General features: G+C 30.4%; 2 protein-coding genes across 11 annotated transcripts in view; one reads left to right on the top strand and one right to left on the bottom strand.

Annotated features, from left to right (window-relative positions):
• The window catches only part of LOC143194396 (uncharacterized protein CG43867), a 510,718-nt gene that overhangs the window by 314,272 nt on the left and 175,172 nt on the right, over positions 1-21,274 (top strand). The gene's annotated exons all lie outside the window — the stretch shown is intronic.
• On the bottom strand, positions 763-13,984 carry LOC143194398 (cytochrome P450 6a2). Of its 2 annotated transcripts, none has more exons than XM_076401143.1 (4): positions 13,941-13,984; positions 4,573-5,681; positions 3,209-3,460; positions 763-1,142 (listed from the first exon to the last, which is right to left on the bottom strand). In XM_076401143.1, the coding sequence occupies exons 1-4, from the start codon at positions 13,967-13,969 to the stop codon at positions 976-978; spliced, it is 1,557 nt and encodes a 518-aa protein (XP_076257258.1). In that variant the 5' UTR covers positions 13,970-13,984; the 3' UTR covers positions 763-975. The 2 variants fall into 2 exon arrangements, with proteins under 2 accessions (XP_076257258.1, XP_076257259.1); XM_076401144.1 differs by lacking the exon at positions 13,941-13,984 and adding an exon at positions 9,148-9,314.

Raw genomic sequence — 21,274 nt, 5'->3', positions numbered from 1 at the left:
ACATAGATTCAATATAAATCTACTTAAATTGACAAAAATGTACTATTTCAAAAATACTAAATTAGAAGTAAACCTAAAGTCATAAACACCACTCAATTGTTAACCACAAATTCATTTAAGTTCACACCAGTTCGAACATTCAAATCATGCTTGCCAAAGTTTCCTCTAATTCTAACACTAGTTTACAAATTCCAGTGGTTTTCTGAAATTTTTTTTATTGTGTTTAAAAAAAAATCATAATAACCTATAGCGCATATTGATTAAACATTTTATTTTGATGAGGAATTTACCATATCTACCGGGGTGTTTGATATGCAACCTCTGGACTAGAAAAATTCTCAAATAAAAATATCAAATTCAACACCGACAATGTTGAAAACTCTTGTGGCCTAAAATCTAGAGTTATTCCTGAAAAGCCCCAAAAAATTAATTTGAGCTTCGAGAAAAACTTGCCAACTCTATGTATTTGTTTTCCATCATCACCCTCTAAGTTTTCTATGCATATCTACACCATCCATATAGTATTACAGAGGCCGGGTCAAATTGTAGTCTAGAGAGTCTTATGTAAGTATTTTAAAACTTTTCGGTAGTCACTATTTACTTCCGTGATGATGTAGTGAGATTAAATAAGTCGATTTATCTCCACTTAACTACACCAAAAAATTAATTAAAATAGAATTAATTCAAAGTTTAACAAACAGTTATGATCTCCTCAGAATATTACCAGATATATGATAGATTTACAACAACAGAAAGGCTGTATTTGGGAGTATAATATTTTATTTTACAGAAAGAATTGATGATTTCATGAACAGTGAATACAAAACTATAGTGAGGTTTTCAATCTATTCTAATGTAAAACAAGACGCTATTTTTAATGCCTCGCTAAATTTATTTAAAAAATATTAGTCACTCTACATATATTTATCTCGTTTTATAATCACTTATAAATATTAATAGCTATTAAATAAAACTTTAACAAATCCTTTTAAGATCGACCCAAATATCCCCGTGTAGTTTCAAGATCAATCCACTGGTATCGAACCTGGCTGGTAGTTTCATTTTCTTACTTAAAGTCACATTGTAGTTCTTGATTATGTTAGCCAAACCGATTTTACTTTGCCATATTCCAAATCGTTTTCCTGAAAAATATTTTAAGATTGTTAAAATTGGGTTTACAAAGTGAGATGATTAATAATTCATAAATTTTCCTTTATTAAAACGATTTGATAAGTATAAAATATGAAATATAGTTCATTTAAAATATACGTCATTACTAAGTAATACCTATAGTACTTGCTCTACTAAAAAAAATTTGTAGTTTAATTAAAGACTACTTAATTTTAAGAATAAATAGAATCGAATGAGTTCTTTAAGAATTTGATGAAAAAGAATTAAAAATAGAATCAATATTTGTTACTTTAATGAGTGTGGCCGAATTATAATATATATTTTTTATGGAATCTGTAACGCTGTAATAGTTATGCCCTTATAATGGAGTCCATTGACTGCCATTAATTATTTTAGTTTCTTGTTTTTTTATAACTATTCAATATAAATACATGTAAATGTTTGTCATTCTTAAAAACACCTCCATTTAATCTAACAGGCGAGGCAAAAGTCCCGCTACCATTTTGAATGAGCACCATCTTGATTACGTGACGTTTAGCTCAGTTTCACTTTAACCATTGCGTTGTGTAGACGTCATATTAATGGCAATTATACAGTATTTATTAAATATAAATAATCGTTCCATTATTAGCACTTCACGGAAATTGCGTCAAAATATCCTAATCCTCTAATGCCTCACAAAACCACAATTTATCGTTTACATGCAAATTTTCAGCAGTACGGTATGACATCAGACAGGTCTCGTTCTGGAAGATAACGGACGTCCTGTAACGCTGAAAATGTAGCTTTAGTGAGCGATAGCGACACTATCACTAGTGAGTCTCCAGAAAGATCAATTCGGAAACGTGGTTCCTAGTTACACATTTTCGCACGTAGTTGAAGGCGACTTTTGAAAACTGATTTGAAAATGTTCCCGTACAAAATTCAATTAGTCCAAAAATTGCTTCCGAGATATACTGATCAACAAGTTGAGTACAGTAATGCAATCCTAAGGCTGTCTGGCGAAATTGAAGATTTTTCATCTAAATTGATAATAAGCGATGAAACCTATTTTCTTCTCAGTGACCACTTCATTAAATAAAACAGTCAATTTTGGCGAGCACATAATCCTCAACTAATTTATGAAATATCATTGCATCTACTAAAAACAACTGTATGGTGTGGTATTCATGCTGGAAACATCATTGATCCGTATTTTTTTTGGAAAATGACCAAGATGTTGCAGTTACTGTTACTACTGAATGGCATCAAGACATGATTCGAAATTTTCTTGTGTGTGAAGTAGAAGAGCAAGGACATTTGGTTTCAGCAAGATGGGGCCACGGCACACACAGCTCGTTCAAGAATTCAATTATTTAATGACGTTTTTCCACAGAGACTAATTTCGCGAAGTGGCGATTTAGTACGAACGATTCAATATCTTAAAGACAATATTTGTCACGAAATTGAAGAAATTCAGCCTCAGATGTTGCAAGTTGAGAAATGTCGTAAAAAGAGCCGAGAGTTGCATAGAAAATGGCGGTCACCATTTAGCCGATATAATGTTTCAATCATAATAACGAAAAGAAAATGTAAAGACCAAATAAACTTTTCATAAAAACCAAACTTCTTTTCTTAGAGCTAAGTTGTAGGTAATAAAAATGGTAGCGGGACTTTTGGCCCATGCTTTCCAAATGATTATTGCTAAACTAAAAAGTTAATCTTAAAATAACCTCAAATCATATATCAAATAGTCTTAGTGGAGATTACCTTAATTTAATGTAAATAAACAAAACTTCTTAGCTAAATTATAAAATTATCTACAATATATTTCACAAACTTCGAGAGCAACTCATCGTGAGACTTCTGTAATTTACTCCGTTTAAATCTCCTGAAATTTATTTCTTCAGTCAATTAATTTTTTGATATACATCATTGGTATCATAGTCTCCCAGTGCAATTAGTACTCATATGGATAAATATAACGTTATATATTATACTGACCATTATTTTCAGTAAAGCTATTTAACTATTTCTAGTTAATCAACGAGTTCTTTCAGACAAACCGAATTTTTATTGTATTAAAACTGTATCTTACCTATACAAATTCTTGGCCCTTCCCCAAATGGAATATATGAGCAATAAGGCCTCTTCGCTTTATTTTCTGCTGTAAATCGATCAGGATCAAACTTCATCGGATCTGGATAGTATTCTGGATCATAGTGGACGCCCAAATTAGTAACCAGTACGAACGAATTTTTCTCTATTATTACATCGGTTCCTGGCACTTGATAGTCAGCAGTAGCAGCACGTGGTAATACGGGAAAGATCGGATATTTTCTTAAAGTTTCTGAAAAGCAAAAAATAAAATGAAATGATTTTTGTGTTAGAAATTATTTTTAAACACTCCCTATAAAGTTACTTCATTTAAAATAATTCCACTGCGTCTTAAAACTCTATCAAAATTATCGGATCATTAGTCAAAGATAATCAATTTTATATCTACATTTTCATTTTAAAGACGCACTCCATTACTAGCATCAAAAATGTGTACAATTTATAGGTTTTACATATATGACAAACGATAAATATTTATTATGTATTGAATGAAATATTATGTATGGTCAAAGATATTTTGTATATATGTCATCTAAATTTGTGACATCAAAATGTCGTAATGTTGCCGCATCAACTCTGGGTTTTAGGTCAGTTTGGCTTTAACATACAACAAAAAATAAAAAAATAAAATAGTTGAACAAAAATGTTATCAAATATAATATATTTTAACATTATAGTTAATTATACGGCCACAATAGTTTATAGGTTAGAGTTACAATATCCTATTAGTATTGCTTTCGCGAATTTTGCCTACGTCTGATCGAATGACTTTGACAGGCTCATTCGTTTACGTGTTAGAACTGACTAACTAGACAGAGACAGACAGCATTGCGTCTCTTTTTAACTAGAATAAAATGAGAAGGAAATTATTTTCCGATTCTAAAGCGAATATACAAATTTGGGGCAGGCAATATCTGGATGACGTATGTACAAAAAAACTTTGAATAGACTATATAAATATTAGTTTTTTATTTATATATTGGATTGCAAGATGATAACAAATACAAAAGTTATCACGTATAATTCTTGGAATGTTATATATACTAAAAAAAGGCGAATTACTACAAAATGAACTAAATTTTAAAAAACTTTAAGAAATATCAAGTATATTAAAATGAACTATTTACTTAATTACAACAATTATATCAATTTGAATTGAATAATTAATAAGATAAAATAACATTCCGTTATAAACTGTAAGACAATAATTAATATTAGAATAATAAGATTTTACAACTAAAATCTAAAAATAAATTCGAATTCATAAATTATACTGTCGAGTGAATCTTAAAAAATATATTCTACTCAAAAAAAAGTAAAATTATTAATTTATAAAATACATACCATCTATAACCCTTCCCAAGTAATCCATATCGTTAACTGAATCGTATGTGAACTGTCCATTGTGTTTCTTTAAAACCTCATTAATTTCGAGCCTTAGTTTATCTTGAATTGTTTGATTTGATGCTAGTTCGTATAGGGCAAAGGCTTGCGTACTCGAGGAAGTTTCGAACCCAGCTTGAAAGAAAATATACAATTGTGCCGCAAATTCGTTAAAGTTTAATGGTTCCATTGTACCAACCCCATTAAAATCGGGATGTGACTTGTTCTTATCGGCCAAGTCCAGCAGTAAATCAGTTAAATCATTTCGTTTGGTAGTTTCAGTTTGTCTATGTTCTTTAATCATTTTAAACATGTTTAAGAAGTATTTGGTGGCACTTTTCGTGAATAATTTGAAGTTCAGCTTGGATAAAACAGGTCGAGGTATAAGAATAACCAGAGTATTGCTTACTCTGCTCCACTGATTGTCAAAGAATGCTCTACTTTCTCGAAGTAACTCGGGGTTTTGATTCTTTAGCGTATTGGATTCCATACCCAATATACACGCACTGACTACATCTATGGAGAAACGAGTGAGCACATCCTTAATATTGATTGATTTGTTTTCAGATTCGTATTTATCTATAATTTTCAAAAACTCTTTGCAGGTCTCATTCATTATGATAACGTTCCGTCTCATTTTAGCTGCCGTGAATGCCAAAGGTAACTTTGCCCTTACATTCTTCCACCTGTAACCCTCCATATTGAAAAGATGTACCGATAGAGGGTCGACGGATTCGTCAATATACAATCCGTGATTAGGGAAGTTTATAAAATCGGAAACCAGTATCTTTTTAACAATTTCATTATCCAGCGGGATGTATACCGGTTTACCGCAGAAAAACATCCCACCATGTTTCCATCCTCGACGTCGCATTTGAAGATAAACATCCATAAAGAGTTCTCCTATACATTGCTGGTTAAGAAAGAATTTAGTGGCATTTCCAAATGGCAATGTCGGTTTTAAATATGGCACTCCTTTCTTTTTCCAGTAATTGAATAGACTTTTGTAATAAAATACTATTCCAATTGCCACACATAGGAAAATTATTAGGTATAGCGGCAGCATTGTTCTGGAAAAGAGACACGAAGTATAATATATTTTTGTAGAAATATTGTTGTCAAGCAGATTAAGTAAAAAGTTTTGAATGATATACGATATTATAATATTTTACTCCAGTCGGCTGGTGGCGCAGTGGTAAAGGCGGTAGGATGGTTCTCCTACTGTAGCGATAGCCGCGGGTTCGAATCCTGCTGAAGCATGGTTGCAAATTTATGTTTGTGATTGTTTAACATTTGTGATTGTCCTAGGCAAGAGTGTAAATAAAATCCGCCTAGGAAAATGATCCTGGTCACGCCAAAATCCGCCTAGGAAAATGATCCTGGTCACGCCAGTAACCAGGTAGGGTAAGACTGAATGTCTTCTGGGATGATTTCGAAAGTTGGTCACTCGCCAGTCAGTAAGCTTAATGCTGACGACCGTTGTTCGGAACCCACGTTAAACTCTAGGTCCAGTTCAGATAAACCCACAGTTGGTAAAAGGAGACTTTAAAATATATTTAAAAAATATATATTTTACTCCAAAATTTTTTTTTTATAACATCTTTATTAGATACGCTTAGTATAATCTTAATTTACAATTAATTTATTACTATTCTTCCCATGCACTTGGATTAATTCACAACCAAGACGAGAAAATACATCAATATGTACTCCTCAATTATAATTAAAATTATAATAACTTGTAGCTATAGGTATACACTTTATATAAGTTCGTATGATTTTGTTCGCTTCAATCTCCTAACATCCTGCGCGCTGTCCAGCAGTTGTATTGCTTCCACGTTAGTATGATTTAGTAATCTTCTATCGTGTTTCAAGGCAAAATCTTGGATATCTTGGCAAATTCATTTGATTTCCAGGTCATCGTGCAGTCCTTCGTTGGTTACGTAGCGATAGGCATTGGTAATCGATCGAAGAACCTTGTTTTGACAGCGTTGTATGACTACTTGATTTGAATTTTTAGTGCAACCCCATATTTGCACCCCATAAGTCCAAATTGGCTTTATAATTGTCTTATAGATCAACTACTTCGATTTTAGATCAAGTTGAGTGTATCTTCCGACTAACCAGTATAGTTGTTTTATTTTGGTTCTAATGTGTTTTGCTTTTTGTCTAACGTGATGTTTCCAGTTTAACCTACCGTCAATATAGATTCCAACGTATTTAGCTGATTCTGCTTGAGGAATCGGGCATCCATTGAGTGATATAATTAAGTTTTTATTATTTCGCCGCAATACAAAATTAACGTAGACATATTTGGAGCTATAAAATTGAATTTTCCAATCTTTCGTATATTTGTAGATTTTGTTGACTGCTACTTGTACTTTTTCTATTGCCCAATGCAGAGATATATATTTTGACATAATAATTGTGTCGTCAGCAAAGGTTCCAAGTAATGTTTTTTGTTGTTGTTGTAATGTCAGCAGTGTCGAGCAGATAGCCACGACGATACTCACGACTATAGCCATTTGACTCCAGCATTTGACAATAGTTACGCGGTAACAATTTGCTCATCTTACAACTCACAAAAGTGACGGAAGAATAAAGTTACCTGATTGCAATAAAAATATTTTTAGAAATATGTACCGAGTTTAAAAAATAAATAAGATACTCACTAAAAAGTAAAAAATAATCAAACTTAGATTTTTAGCGCAAAAGGGACGTTTTAAGTATTTTATCTTAAAACCGCAAGTCCTGCAATAATCGTTGTAATAACTAAATAATAAAATATTTTTACAAAAAAAATTGAACCGATTTTAAAAAATAAATAAGGACTTTACTAAAATGTAAGAAATAATCAAACTTAGACTTTTAACGCAAAAAAAACGCTTTAAAATAAAATATGTACGTAATAATCGTTGTAACAGCTAAATAAAATCAGTCTGAAGTCGGTACCGTGGCCAGTTATATTAAATTAGATTTGTTTTGTTCCTTTTTAAATCCGTGTTTATAACAAATTTATATTATTATTTTTCTATTATTTGGGGGCTCGGCTCGTCTTAATAAAATTTTAAAAATTGCAAAACACACTGGAGATAAATTAGTGAAATTGAAATCCAAAATAGTCATTGAGACTAGCCGCCAGTATATACTTTTTTTGGCAGAGTATCACTAAATGTTATGATAATATTATTTTGCGTCCTCTGTTTGTTCTATACCAATTAAACAGTTCATTAAACTTCATATAAATCTGCATGCAATTGTAAATCAGTTCTACGTCGAATCTTATTTTTGATATTTTGTTCTGTCTGTATCATTTTATCATACGAAACAAGATCTATTCCACCTGACTACTATTTGTTACGGTATCTAAATACTAAATTAACATGAAGCTAAACTTCGCTTATACAAGTTTATGAGAATCATTTTATTCTATTATTTATTAAAATCCAAGAAGCTTTTACAATTGTATGAGTTTAACAGAAAAATGGCAAAATATCTTCCGTCAAAATGCCATTTGATTATTTTTTAAAACTTATATGTATTTCTCTGATATTATTATTAATTATTCATAAATTAATGTCGTACTTGACCATTTGCTCTTGTTTTATCTTCTTTTGTTTATTAAATAAAGAGGTAATTTGTAATTTTGTCAGGAAATATCACCATATTTCGTAAACAAACTGTTATGTAATCTATTATTGTTTAGAAAATAAAGTGATGTTAATTGTGACAAAATATTAATTTAAGTTTTAATTAGCATCATTTGTTGAAAAATACTAATGTCCTGCATGTGTATTATAAATGCGATATGTTAAATGTGATAACAAAATTTCAACATTATATTTAAGTAGCCTATTTACGAAGAATTTAATTTAAGAAATCTATATTCGTTGGGCGTTAAATAAGATTAGAATTGATGCTTTCAACAAGATGATACTGAGACAGCGGACAAATATACCGATATTAACAAACTATAGTATAGCCTTTGGCTATACTAAATCCACTATAGCCAAAAGTAAATATATCTTAATTAATTATTGTATATGATAACATATATCGGTGAAATATAAAAGCAAAATATAACATAAATATTTCATATAAAAGTTTTATATATAAAATAGAAAAGAGCCTATTTTATAATAATTATTATATCTATACTACTAATTATATATTTTGTAATAGCTTTTTGACTTTTTGGACATGTAACTACTTAAATTAATTAATCACGTTAATATTAGAAAATATAATATAATTAAAAATTAATTAATTTCTTCGAGTTACTAGCGATCCAGAATGAATTGTAGTGTGACAAATATAAAAAGTATTGGATAATATCAAGCATAATAGTTTCATTATAGCTAAAAGTAAATATATCTTATTTAATTATTGTATGTGATAACATATATCAGTGAAATATAAAGACAAAATATAACATAAATATTTCATATAAAAGTTAATACTTTGAAATGCATACATTAATTATTTGAAATATTTTTTTTTGAATTTGTTAATATAAAATATATATTACATGCTTACCGTATAAAAGCACAGAGCACAATGACAATTCCGCGATCACTAAAGAATCGAGAAAACAACGTCCTATATGGTGTTGGAGACGATATACCAGGCCATATCTTAATATATTATATGTTGGCTATTAAATCAATTTAGTTTTAATCAAAGTATCGCTTATTATTGACTGTATATTCTGATATCAAATAATTAAAAATATTCAACCAACCCTAATAAACAATATGTCTAAACAATAATAAAATAATGTAATAAATGCGTGGTCTTGTTTTTACCAACTAGAATCTAACTGGTTTTCTGAACTGGACCTATGTCAATGAGAATACATTGGCGATCATACATTTATATCAAAATAACTTTTGTTAATGTGTCTTTATTTATGTTTGTTGTTATGCGAATTAGTTGCATATTTGTGTTTGTTGCATGAATTCACCAACATTTCTGTTGCTCCATATTCTACTGAAAGTACATTGTTATTGTTAAATACCATGTTTTCAACCTAACAAGCGGACCAAATTCAATGTAAAGCTAATCTGCTCTGTTGATTTTGAAACTGTCAGTGAACGCCTTTTAGCATTATAACTGCAATATAATATATGATATATTAGAAGTGACATCTATACAATAATACTTATTCAATAAAATAATACTATAGCACCTCGAAATATATATAATGATAACAATTCAGAGTAAGAGGAATCATAGTGATTTAAAAGTGGAAATTCCAAAAAATAGTTCTTGTCATTTTGAAAAAAAAAATTGAAAAATACGGCGAAGTGTCTTAAGAAATGTCAGAATAGTTTTGCGCAAAGCATATCGATTTAGACCGACATATTCTAATTCGCGACATTGTTAGGAATTTTACTGTAGACTATTAAATAGTTTTTATTCAATCACATAAGAGTAGAAACCAAAGTAAGCTCAATACTTGATTTGTTGTTATATAATATTTTTCAAATGAATGATTACTGACGATAAAAAGATCCTGGAAGAGCTTCACAAACAGTTTACAAATTTACATTGACGCCAAATAAGGATGCTGAGTATTTAGTTGATTTGGTAAGGAATTGTTCAAATAATTCAGTCTGCTCTCTACTGTAAACAATTAATAAGATCGAAGTGTGAATGTAACATTTTTAAACGTTATACATATCAACTTCAGACTGTCTTCTCAACCCAAAATAAATATTCTAGAACGTCGATAAACTGGATAGATGAAATTGAAACCACTTCTTATTGGAGAAAATATTGTAATTGTAATTAATGGAGTTTACTTTGAAGATGACAAAATATTAGAGACAAGATGTTATTACATTTTGATCACATTAATTTATCAGAGCACAATAAGTCTATTTTAAATCTGCAATAATTATCATTCCAATAATTACTGATATAATCATTTTTAACCACATTTTTTTAATTTATGATAAAAAAGCTTATTTGTTTCAACGAAACAACGCATTTAATATGATAGATTATCACGGCCCTTCTTTTTGGTAACACAACTACTCTGTTCAATATGCCGTAAGAAGTATACCATTAAATAAGTAATATATATGGAAGGATCTTTTAACATATTGTTCATCAGTCAACCTTTGATTCCATATCATTATGGTTATTGCCACCATCCAAATGATAAAATTTTATTATGAGACTGTGTATTTGAAAATATAATAAGAAATTTGAAATGAAAAATATAATCTAGTAAAGAGACATTATAGACGACTAAGACCCTAAGAAGTTACATTTTGTTTCATAACGATTTTGCAGAGGCACCATTGATTTATGCTTTTTCATCGTCTCAATAGTAGTGGCTAGAGAACGAAGATGACAAGAGTTTCGTCCTAGTTGACCCCATTAGATATTTTCTTCTTGGGCTTTCTAAAGTAGTAGATTTGTATCAAAAGGCTTTAATATTGCAGTCATTATAGTCTTTGGATATCAAACCACCTGAAAGTGGTCATCTTAGAGAAGCCACGATCATCGATATATTATAATTCATAACATATATAAGGATACAAATTTTATTAATACCTTTCAGTGTATTTAATTCCATTTTAACATGCACACTGTTATATTAAAAAATTAACCAACCAATAGATAATATTAGCCACAATATTACATATCCTATTATCTATACAAGAAATAATGCCGAATCGCCAAAATATATGTGCGCACATAAGTTTAGAACCACTGCAGCAAATTGCATTTTTTTGTTGTATTCCTTGTTATCAGGACAATGTTTGTACAATAATGAAAATAAAAAGCTGAACTAAAAAACGAAATAGTTTTTGACATTAAAATGTCATGATATGGACATAGTGACACATAAGACAGTTGACACAATATTAACGGACCGACGTTTCTTTTATATAGGGTTTTGGGTATAATGGGCTCAATTTAATCAGCTTCACGGTTGTTAAATGAAACAATTTTATTAACACTATAAGCATAATAATTTGTAGCAGCTAATACGCTATATGCCGGCTTGGTTGGCTGATAATGTTTACTGGCGCAGTGGTAAAGGCGACAGGACGGTCCTCCTACTGTTACGATAGTCGCGGGTTCTAATGCTACTGGAATATGATCGTAAATGTATGTTTGTGATTGTTTAATATTTGTGATTGTCCTAGGCGAGAGGGTAAAATCTGACAAGTAAAATGATCCCAGTCACGCCAGTAACCAGGCTGTGTAAGACCGGATGTCTTCTGGGATGATTTCTAAGTTAGTCCTCGTCGAAGTCAGTCAGTAGACGCAGTCCAGATAGATCCTCGTCGGCAAAAAGAAATATTTAAAAATAAAATAATAAATAGTACGCTATACATACAGCTAGTAAGGTAACACAATATTAATTTATTTTTAGGCGGAACGATATCCGCCGGGTCAGCCAGTATCTGAATAAAATCTAAATCTGAGGAAGTGGAAGAATAAATATGACTGCAACCGACGGTGATGGTGTTCTTATAACTATTGACCTAAATCAATGTTCGTAGGTTGTTTCAAACCTGTGAATAATTAGATTAAGAAATATATATGCAAACAAAGTGATGCAACAAAATTCACCACAAAGTAAAACCTGACAAAATTAACACTAAATAGTTACCTGTATTACTGGAAATTAATTTTAATCTTACTTAATAACTGAAACTTCTACGATTTTTGTTAAACTAAGGGCATTAAATCACTGTCGTTCTAATAAAAGAACAATATAACTATATTCCATTATTTCAAAGCACCCTGGTAAATTGGTATTACTTACTACATCAAAACAATATTTGATTTTTTCATTCAAATGTTACACAGTAGTCATAATAACGTCACGTTTCATAAAATATCTTCACGTTAGCGTGTTTTTTTGTTTATTAATTGATTATTATTATTGTGCTGTATTTAATGACGTAGTATCAGTTATTTTGATTATAGAATTATTTCTGAGCATGTGGAAAATTTTTATTCTGATGTGCTGCGAAGAGCTGAAAGTCTTAAGGGGCGCACGAACATGTTGACAAAATGCATATTAAAGACACCATTTTGTTTCTTATCATGTGTTTTATAAATATAATTTAAAATGAAAAATAAGGTCACAGCGAAATTCTATAAAATTATACACTACATACACAATATATGTTACATATGTTTTCTTAATCGCCTCATTTTAAATAATTTGAAACTATATTCACATGTTTTTATTTCTTATATGCTTCCCGTAGTAATCCATGGTCATCACCAAGTAATATTCGGCATACTAATTACGCTGTCGATTGCCAAATTGCATTATCTCTTATAGTTTCCGAGATATAGACTATCGAAATTTTACAATTTTGGCTCTGCTTCTAACTTGGGCCAAAATTGTAAAATGGTCTTTTGAATTACCGATTTCGTTCCAATTCACATTCCAAGTAATATTCGGCATGCTAATTACGTTGTCGATTACCAAATTGCATTATCCCTAATAGTTTCCAAGTTATGGACTATCGAAATTTTACAATTTGGGATCTGGTTCTAACTTGGGCCAAAATTGTAAAATGGTCTTATGAATTACCGATTTCGTTCCAATTCACATTCCAAGTAATATTCGGCATGCTAATTACGTTGTCGATTACCAAATTGCATTATCCCTAATAGTTTCCAAGTTATGGACTATCGAAATTTTACAATTTTGGCTCTGCTTCTAACTTGGGCCAAAATTGTAAAATGGTCTTATGAATTACCGATTTCGTTCCAATTCACATTCCAAGTAATATTCGGCATGCTGATTACATTGACGATTACCAAATTGCATTATCTATAATAGTTTTCGAGATATGGACTATCGAAATTTTACAATTTTGGCTCTGCTTCTAACTTGGGCCAAAATTGTAAAATGGTCTTATGCATTACCGATTTCGTTCCAATTCACATTCCAAGTAATATTCGGCATGCTAATAACGTTGTCGATTTTCAAATTGCATTATCTCTTATAGTTTCCGAGATATGGACATTTTCCATAATATTAAAATAAAAACAGCCGTCTTTTGTAAATTGTATTCTATAGACACAAAGTTTAACATGATCAGATCACAAAGAAAGTTGTGTACACCTCAGCTAAAAAACAATTTCCGATTCTGAAACTATAAAATAATAAAACTGAATTAAAACTGTGAAATAATACGGCTGAGGACTGTAGCGGTTTGACATGCACTATGAAAATCGCTCTTGAATTCGGCAAAAAATTTTTGTAGACTGCTCTATAGAAGATTTAAAAGCAGTTATATATTATAAATTATATTTTATATAAGTTAATGATGTACATTACTTACTGGGGGAAAGATATTTCCTTGCTTTGCATTTTATTATATAAGCGCACTACATAATTATTTTACAGCGCAACTCTCTGGCAAATGAAACTGGTGAAAACTTCCTTGTATACACCAGATATTGGAATATTATATAATGTTCGATTATTACTTTTTAAGAGCTCTTGATGTGGAACTCAAATATTGATATAAATATCACAAAAAGTATAGCAAAATTTAATTAAATAAAATACATTATACATTTAGAAATTAACTTTAGGATTAAATATCATTTCTTAATTAACTAATTTGTTACAGGTAAAACATTTGCTATACGGAATAGAGAGATGACCGACATTCGTAAGTAACCATGTTATTTCACTAATGTAATTTTCATAACAGTTATTTTTGGAATAACCAAGTAAATCAAAACATACCATTAATTTATAATAACAAATACTTATGTGATTAAACAATTTATTTATTTAATTCTTTCGACAAAACATGTCGATAAGTTCAAAGTTTTACATACATTAGCCTGCAAAATTAATAAGTATAATGCAAAAATAAAGGTATTTAGTAGCATAGGTAAACTATTAAATTTGTACAGAACTTAAATACATTTCTAATTAAAATATATCAAGTGGAATAAGATATATCCGAATTAATTTTTATAAGTTGTGTTAAAATCTGTAGTTCTAATATTTGTTATTAACAGTTAAAATGGTATTCTCATATGACAGATTAATTTTTTTTTATTATTTAATTAATATATTATTACTAGTCGGTTCCGTCTAACCTACAATTTGTCTTTATAATAACTTAAATCTAGGTATATAACTAGGAGGACCCATCGGCCCTATCTCAGTCTCTGGTGAAATAATGTTTATACGTGTCACTGCTGAATTTTTTAATATATGCACCTCACTACACAATACTACACAAGATCAGATGGTTTGATACTTTTGACTATGTGTCCTGTTCTGGTGGTATCCAATAGTTGCAATATTTCAATATTCGTATGAGAATGGAGTCTTTCCTCATACCCCCTTGCAATTCTCTTGATTTCTTGAATGGCTGTGGGTATCTGAAGATCTCGATGTAGGTAATCAGTCTTATAGTATTTGGGTGCACACACAATACCTCTCAGGTCTTTGTTCTGAAAAATTTGTATTTGATTTATGTTACTCTTTGTAGAACTAAGAATTGTCTTCCAATTAGCCAGTACATTTTCATATATTTCAATTCCAGTTCTATTCTTTTCTTCTTTATATGTTCCTTCCAGCGAAGTTTTGCATCGAGATTCATTCCAAGATATTTAGCGTTGTTGCTATATGGAATAATAGTGTTATTTAATATTATTGATGCTTGTACGGTTTATTTATAGGTGAACTGCACATGTATAGATTTACTTTCATTAATTCTTATTTTCCAAGCTTATGTCCAATTATTTATATTGTCACTTGCCTGTTGTAATTTTCGTGAGGCTTCTTCACAATGGTCTCCGATAGCTATAATAGCAGTATCATGAGCAAATGTAGCCATCGTAATATTTTCCATTTGTGGTATATCACAAGTGTAGAGTAGATAAAGCATTAGTCCCAGTACACTTCCTTGTGATACACCTGCTTCAGCTTCTTTGATTGTAGAGTAAGCTTCTTCTTGTTTGACTCTAAACATTGTGGTTGTAATGTATGATTTTAGTAGTTCGGTGTGTTGTTTTGGTAGCATTTTCTGTAGTTTATGAACAAGGCCTTCATGTCAAACCTTATCGAAGCCTTGTGCTACATCTAAAAATATAGCTGAGTATAATTTTTTTACTTTCGTAGGCTTTTTCAATAACATCTGTTATTCTGTGGACTTGGTCAATTGTTGAGTGCTTGTTAATAAACCCAAACTGGTGTGTTGGTATCAGGTTTTTTCTCTCTATGATCGGTTTTATTCTTTTCAACAGAAGTTTTTCAAAAACCTTAGCTATTGTTGGCAGCAGTGATATAGGTCTATATGTTTTTATTTCGTTTTGTGACCCAGGTTTTGGGATCATTATAATTTCCGCCATCTTCCAAATGTCTGGGACATGTTTTAATCAAAATGCTGTATACATATTAAAATGACAAGAATTATATGTTATATTCACATTATTTATATACATAACGTATCCGGATTGACCATAAAATAAATCTGTAAGAATTGATGATCTGCATATGGTAATGATAACAGCACTCGTAGTAATTGATAGTAATTGTCCTTGTTTACTTGTTGAATTGTTTAGGATTTTTTAAACATATTTCTGATAGAAATATAATGTTATCAAAAAATAGTTATATATATATATTAAAAATATAAATTATGGCATAATACTTTGAAAATGGGCATGATATCGGGTAAAATATGCGAAAACTATAACTACTATATTTTTAAATGTTGACCAAGAAGACGTTAAAATCATTTGCCGTCCCAAAAACTAATGAACAGAATGTATGTCATGGTGAGACGAATGAACATAAGAACATAACCCAGTAAATTCACAGCTATATTTTAATGTCTTACATTACTGACAAATTATTATAATTTCTCCAACTGAAATTGATTTGTTGTCATAATAATCTTTTCCGGATGATTCCGGTGGATAAATCGTTAGAGTGGAATGCTGCTCCCTGAATCACAAAAGCACTGCGGAATCTCTCAATTTCATTGTATCGTGCTCGCTCTTATTGTATTTGACGTGCACGAACTTGTTGCATTCTAATCCTATCCACTCCATTTTCAGTTATTCTCAAATGCAATCGTGACATAACAATACAACTATTATTATTATCTGTCTGTCTTAATCGCTGCTCATCTGAGCGGTTAGCACTTGAAATAGTTCGTTGCACACGTCTTTCCTTTGGCATTGTTAATAATAAAAGTAAATAATTGTTACTAATAAAGGTTCTGACACTAAATTTATGACTAAATATTAACAAATAACATATGAAATAAACATATAACAACGTGAAATACTTTTACAAATTATGCTTTAAAATTACTCGGCCGCAATTGTAATTCGATTTTAAAGTATCATTATCATATAATTATATCATATTTAACATATATTATCATATCATTAACATAGTGCCCTAATTTATAGGATCAATACATACCTACCTTTGTATGAAATATAAAAGTTGATAAGGTATTAAAGGGTCAGTGCCGAGAAATTATCTTCAGTATTTGATAGGCTAAATATTTAAATTGCGATTCGCGATTTGATAGTAGTGGTCGATAGTTCTAATCAATACTCAATAGCTTTAGTTACAAAATAAATGTCCAAACACCTATAGAGTAATAGAGTAAAAATTCAATAAGGGTCCAATATCTAGATGGGGTTATAATCAACCATTCAAGTAATTTAATTGATTAGTTTAAATCTCCATTATAGGTACCTGTACCAACAACTGGCAATACATTACGCTGTGAACCCTTTGATTGGTTCTTTGATAAACGCAAGTGCGGCAGGTGAGAACCCTGACGTCACGTTTTGTAGTATAACAGGTCAATTGAAAAGTCCCGACCTGACACACAGATGGCGTTACTAGAATTAAATCCATATGTTTTTTAGTTAACCCTAACACTCAAAAGTTGCGTGTATAAATTTGACAGCTGTCGGATCATTAGTTTGTGTATTATAGCATTTGCAGTGAAGCAACTTTTGTTATTGTGAAATGTGAAAAAAATTTATAAAAAGGAATTTCGTGTGTTGATAAAATATTGATTTTTGTAGGGAAAAAATACAGTTGAAGCAAAAACTTGGCTTGATGTCGAGTTTCCGGACACTGCCCCAGGAAAATTAACCATCAAGGATTGGTATGCTAAGTTTAGACGTGGTGAAATTAGCACCGAAGCCGGTGAACACAGTGGATGCCCAAAAGAGGTTATTAGCGACGAAAAAAGAAAAAAATCCATAAAATGATTTTGAATGACCGTAAAGTGAAATTGATAGTATGGCAGACACTCTAAAGATATCAACTGAACGTGTATGTAATATCATTCACGAATACGAGGGTATGAGAAAGCTCTGTGCAAAGTGAGTACCGCGCGAGCTCACTTTTGACCAAAAACAGCGACGAGTTGATGATTCGGAGCAGTGTTTGAAGATGATCAAGCCTAATAAACTCGAGTTTTTGCGTCGATATGTGGCAATGGATGAAACATAGCTCTATCATTTCACTCCGAAGTCCAAATGACAGTCATCTGAGTGGACTGCACACCATGAACCCGCTCCAAAGCGTGGGAAAACGCAACAGTCGACTGGCAAGGTTATGGAGTCTGTATTTTAGGATGCGCATGGAATAATTTTAATTGACTACCATGGAAAAGGAAGGACTATCAACAGCGACTATTTATGTAATAGTGGCGTTATTGGCATTATTGAACCGATTAAAGGACAATCGCCCAAAAGTGACCGCATTTGAAGAAAACGAAAGTGCTGCTTCACCAAGACAAGGCACCGCGTGGCAAGTCAGTAAAAACGATGGCAAAAATCCATGAATTCTTCGAATTGCTTCCTCGTTCAGCGTATTCTCCAGATCTGGCCACCGGCGAATATTTCTTGTTCTCAGATCTCAAAATTTTCGTCGAATGAAGAGGTGATCACTAAAACTGGGGCCTATTTTGAAGCAAACGACAAATCGTACTACAAAAATGGTATCGAAGAGCTGGAGGGTCGCTATAATCAGTATGTCACCATTGAAGGGAATTATGTTGAATAAAGATAACTATGCCAAAAGTAAATTTGCCAAAAAAATGTTTTTTACTATGGTAGGCAGGGTTAAATATATATATATATATATATATATATATATATATATATATATATATATATATATATATATATATATATATATATATATATATCTATACATATATATATATATATATACAAATATATATATATATATATATATATATATATATATATATATATATATATATATATATACAAATATATATATATATATATATATATATATATATATCTATACATATATATATATATACAAATATATATATATATATATATATATATATATATATATATATATATACAAATATATATATATATATATATATATATATATATATATATACAAATATATATATATATATATATATATATGTACAAATATATATATATATATATATATATATATACAAATATATATATATATATATATATATATTTATTTATTTATTTATATATTTATATATTTATATATATTTATATATTTTTATCAGTCAACAGATGTTGAAGAAGTTTTAGCCGCTAATGATAATGAACTTACGGAAGAGGAACTCGTTGAAATGAAGATGATAGTTTACAAGAATTAGCTGGAAATCAACTAAGTCTAAATCAAACAACTACCTACTTTAGACAAAATAAACAATATTTTGACTTTGGACCTGAATCCTCCACTAGAACGAAATATGAAGTTTAATAATGGTCCAGAGGGTTTATTACAACCATATAAGGAATCGCAAAAAGACATTAAAAATAACATTTAACAGCCAACAATATTTTCATTTTTTAAAACATAAACTTTGTTTTTTTACATTTGTATTTTCTAAGAATATATAACTTTGTGACTGGCGTAATATAAGAGTTTTTTAAAAGTTATCAGCAACTAGAAAAAACGTAAAAATACATTTTATATTTATGTAGATATGTACATAGATTTTTCTTGATTAATGAATAGACAATTATATTCAAGTATAAATCTAACAAAATTACAGCTTTTCTTCTTTTAATCCTTAAATGTATGGACCCCTCGCCAACCAGTTTCTTATCAGAACGTAACCTCCGTGAACAATGAGGGATTACAATACATAATCATATACAAGAAAAAACTTTGGTGCATGGCATGCCCTTTTTCATATTTCAATCTTATTTATCAATTTAGTAGGTTCTATTATTTCTGCTCTGAATTTTTAATAAATGTTATGACTACCAGAACCTAATCTATAGTTAATCCAATATTTATCTTTTTTGATCAACTTCTGTTGTCTTTACACTATATTTATTATCATCTTGCCATGCGTGACCCAATGTACCATTATGAAATAACTATGGCTTATCTAAATATACAAATTGATATAATAATTCTTCCTTGATTTTGTTATATGTTTTTAAAATTTGTATTCTTTTAAAAGCAATGTTTGAAGCAAGTTCCATTAAACCCCTTCTTGGGTTATCTTTACATCACTTATATCCTATATTACCCAACAGTGTATGAAGGGATGTTCTGCATGTCTCAAAGACCATATCGCAAAGCTCTAAGTTATATATGGATAATTTCCAAATAGTTTCCTCTGAAATAATTGCATTAAATTAAGTTAATATTGAAAAAACTACTCACTGTTTTTATACATTTCACAGATTGATCTCTGATACAGCTAACATCAAGTTGATCTGGATTCGTCACCCGCTTCGTATGAGGACCGTTTCTTTTCAATGAATCCAAGATTATATTTTTCATTATCTCCTATTTCGCCTCTATTATCTCGTTACTATTTGAAGTAACTGTTCTGTCTATTTTATATCGGCTATTTTAATCGGAGGTATAATAAGCAGCGATTTAAAATTTATCAAAATAAGTAAAGCGTCAAAACAACGTTTGTTGATTTATAGCCTATTCTCACTATTATTTTGACAAATTTGGATACGTTTGACAACCGGACGACCTCGACAGGCTGCTTCGAAACAGCATTGTGTCTATTTTTAACTAGAATAACATGAGAAGGAAAATATTGTCTGATTTTGAAACGAATTTACAAATTGCGGCAGGCAATACATTAAACATATTGATGACGTATGTTCACAGTAACTTTGAATAGACTATAGTTACCCAATTTCAGAAACTCTATAACTGCATGGGTCAATGCAACAATATCAGTTCAAAAATCCCCTGATTCTAATAGTCATTACAACGAAGAGACGCCACGCGCTTCAAGAAATCATAAAGGGATTATAGGATTTCATTTCGAATAACCTTCACGCACACTAAAAACAGTTTCAAGAAAGTTGGAGGCCGAACGAGACGGCTTATCGGAAATAATAAGGCGAATCGAGATGGTTCCTAAGGACCGGTAAAATTTAGTTACTTTGAAAGGAGAGGGCGCGATGAGGGTGTGTTTGTTTGGGCTTATGTCGTGTGAAAGGAAAAACACGAAGTGGTTTCTTATTCTTTGAATATCGCCAACAGGTTAGGACATTACAAGATGTTTGGTCTTTGTACATATATATTCCTATATATAAATTCGTTTCAGAATTTTTCCATATTTTGCGTTATATTACGTTATAAAAAGCATATTTTTTGAAC

Source organism: Rhynchophorus ferrugineus, unplaced genomic scaffold, assembly GCF_030347505.1.
Source record: "Rhynchophorus ferrugineus isolate W39M unplaced genomic scaffold, kcgeb_rfMv2 rfM3, whole genome shotgun sequence".
NCBI lineage: Eukaryota > Metazoa > Arthropoda > Insecta > Coleoptera > Curculionidae > Rhynchophorus > Rhynchophorus ferrugineus.
Note: the sequence above shows the minus strand (reverse complement) of the source record. Positions and strands in the feature narration are given on the sequence as shown.